The 2,032-nt window shown below is 38.1% G+C and overlaps 1 protein-coding gene across 1 annotated transcript in view; it reads right to left on the reverse strand.

Annotated features, from left to right (window-relative positions):
* Nucleotides 1-1,657: 1,657 nt before the first annotated feature.
* LOC112602182 (TWiK family of potassium channels protein 7-like) overlaps nucleotides 1,658-2,032 on the reverse strand; it is a 110,292-nt gene continuing 109,917 nt past the window's right edge. Inside the window, exon 6 of the mRNA XM_025350139.1 lies at nucleotides 1,658-1,759. Coding sequence (XP_025205924.1) covers nucleotides 1,658-1,759 — 102 coding nt within the window. The remainder of the gene's footprint in view (nucleotides 1,760-2,032) is intronic.

Raw genomic sequence — 2,032 nt, forward strand, 5'->3', positions numbered from 1 at the left:
ACGTTTCATTTGAATAAATAATGAAGAACAAAAATTTGCTGATTGAAGGTAAATGCATATTGACCATAATATTATCAAGTACAATCACGTGATAAACGTAAACACTAGACATATTGTGACTTAAAAAAATATCCGACGACCGAAGAACCTGGAAAATCTCACCGTTCTTAGATCTACTAGATTCTCTAGGTCCCTCAGTAAATCTCGAGAACAATGGATAGCTTGTACTAATAAGCAACTTATAACACTCAGCTTTTAAACGGTCGTAGCAAGAATCATCGTCCCAAGAACTTAATCATACGACGTTGTTGTCTTGTGTTCTTGGATAACACAATAATTTCTCAGTTCATTATGAAAGTGTTTTTTCATATGCTGACTCGGTAGAGCGGCCCGGGTCAATGCCGGTTCCCAACTCACACCGCTGCAGGAATTGATAACTGTTTAATCACTTTATTCATTTTTCGAACACGGTGTACCCTAACCGCTATGATACATTTTATTTGATGAGTAAATTAAATTCGTAAATATATGAATCGATGTGGTAGTCTGGTAGTGGGGAAAACTTGAAATGAAAAAAAGTATAAGTGCTCATCGTGGACGAGGAATATGGTAGAAAACAAAATAATAAAATTGATAAAACAACTTTTCGAATACACTTTGGATTCATATATTTTATTATTATTATTATTATTATTATTCTCAATAACACTAATGTATCAATAAACATTTTGGAACATTAAAAAAAAAAAAAAACAAACAAACAAACGGAAATCCGAACAAATGAATTTCCAAACGGTACCGAATACAATCGGCGTACATAGTTATCATGTATATATTATGTAATAATATTATGCGCGTTTAACAATAGTACAATATGTAATATATTATTATATTTATTACACGGTTCATCGAGTCCCGGGACCGCCGCCTCAAAACATCGCACGCGTCATGGTTTACGCGTAACGTCGCTGTATTTTTCATTAATCGTCGGCTTATATATATATATATATATAAGTGCTGATGGGTAAAAGTGCTTACATATTTATTGAAAATCCGATAAAAAAAAAAAAAAAAAATCTGACTCCGAAATTATTGTCAGCGCTTAAAACAAAAAACTAAAACTAAAAAAAAAAAAAACAAACATTACGATTAATGTGCGATTGCGAGTTGATGCGGGTTCGTATGCTGTGCACGCAAATCGTATATATATTAAATGATATCTTTATATAACGTACCGAGTAAACTCGGTCTCAAAGACGCTGTGACGTCATGACGATTATTGGAATCCTAAAACGCGACCCGACACACGCCGAGGCGGACGGAACATTCGTTTTATTTGCATACAATAATAATAATAATAATATTCATGTCATAATAATATATAGTGTATTAACAATAATAATATAATGAGCGACACGTCACGGCGAATTTTACAAAACTTTTTTTTACGACAATTATACACATAATAATATTAATAATAATCTTAAGTAGATAATAATAATAATATGTCATATTTATATATATATATTATATATTTATAATAGTTACATTAACGTTAATAATATAATTATTTATCTATATCGTAAATAATAATAATAATAATAGTGTAAAAAACGCGTTCACTGTACACGCCGCCTCGGGCGGAGAGACGTCGTCTCTACACGATCAAATCGCCGCTGGACCTGTGATGCTTCTGCTGCTGGTCCTGTGGCTGCGGCTGGTTGTGGTTGTGATGGTTCTGCAGGCGGTGGTGCTGCAGCTGCGACTGGTGGTGGTCGAACGCCGCCCGTTTCTCGTCCTCGAACGTGACCATCTTGTCGCGACACGCGGCCGGCTGCCGGGGCGGCCGGGCTAGCCTGCAGCACCAGCACAAGGACCAACAACATGGTCGTGTGCACGGTGGCCGGCGCGGTGGACGGCGGCGGCGGCGGCGGCTGCGACGACGACGATTGCGGCGCTGTATGTCGTCGGCGGCGGGTCATCGCACAACCGTGCCGACAGCCGCCTCACCGCAAACCACAACAACGGCGTC

Source organism: Melanaphis sacchari, unplaced genomic scaffold (assembly GCF_002803265.2).
Source record: "Melanaphis sacchari strain LSU unplaced genomic scaffold, SCAv2.0 Contig84_pilon_pilon, whole genome shotgun sequence".
Taxonomy (NCBI): Eukaryota; Metazoa; Arthropoda; class Insecta; order Hemiptera; family Aphididae; genus Melanaphis; species Melanaphis sacchari.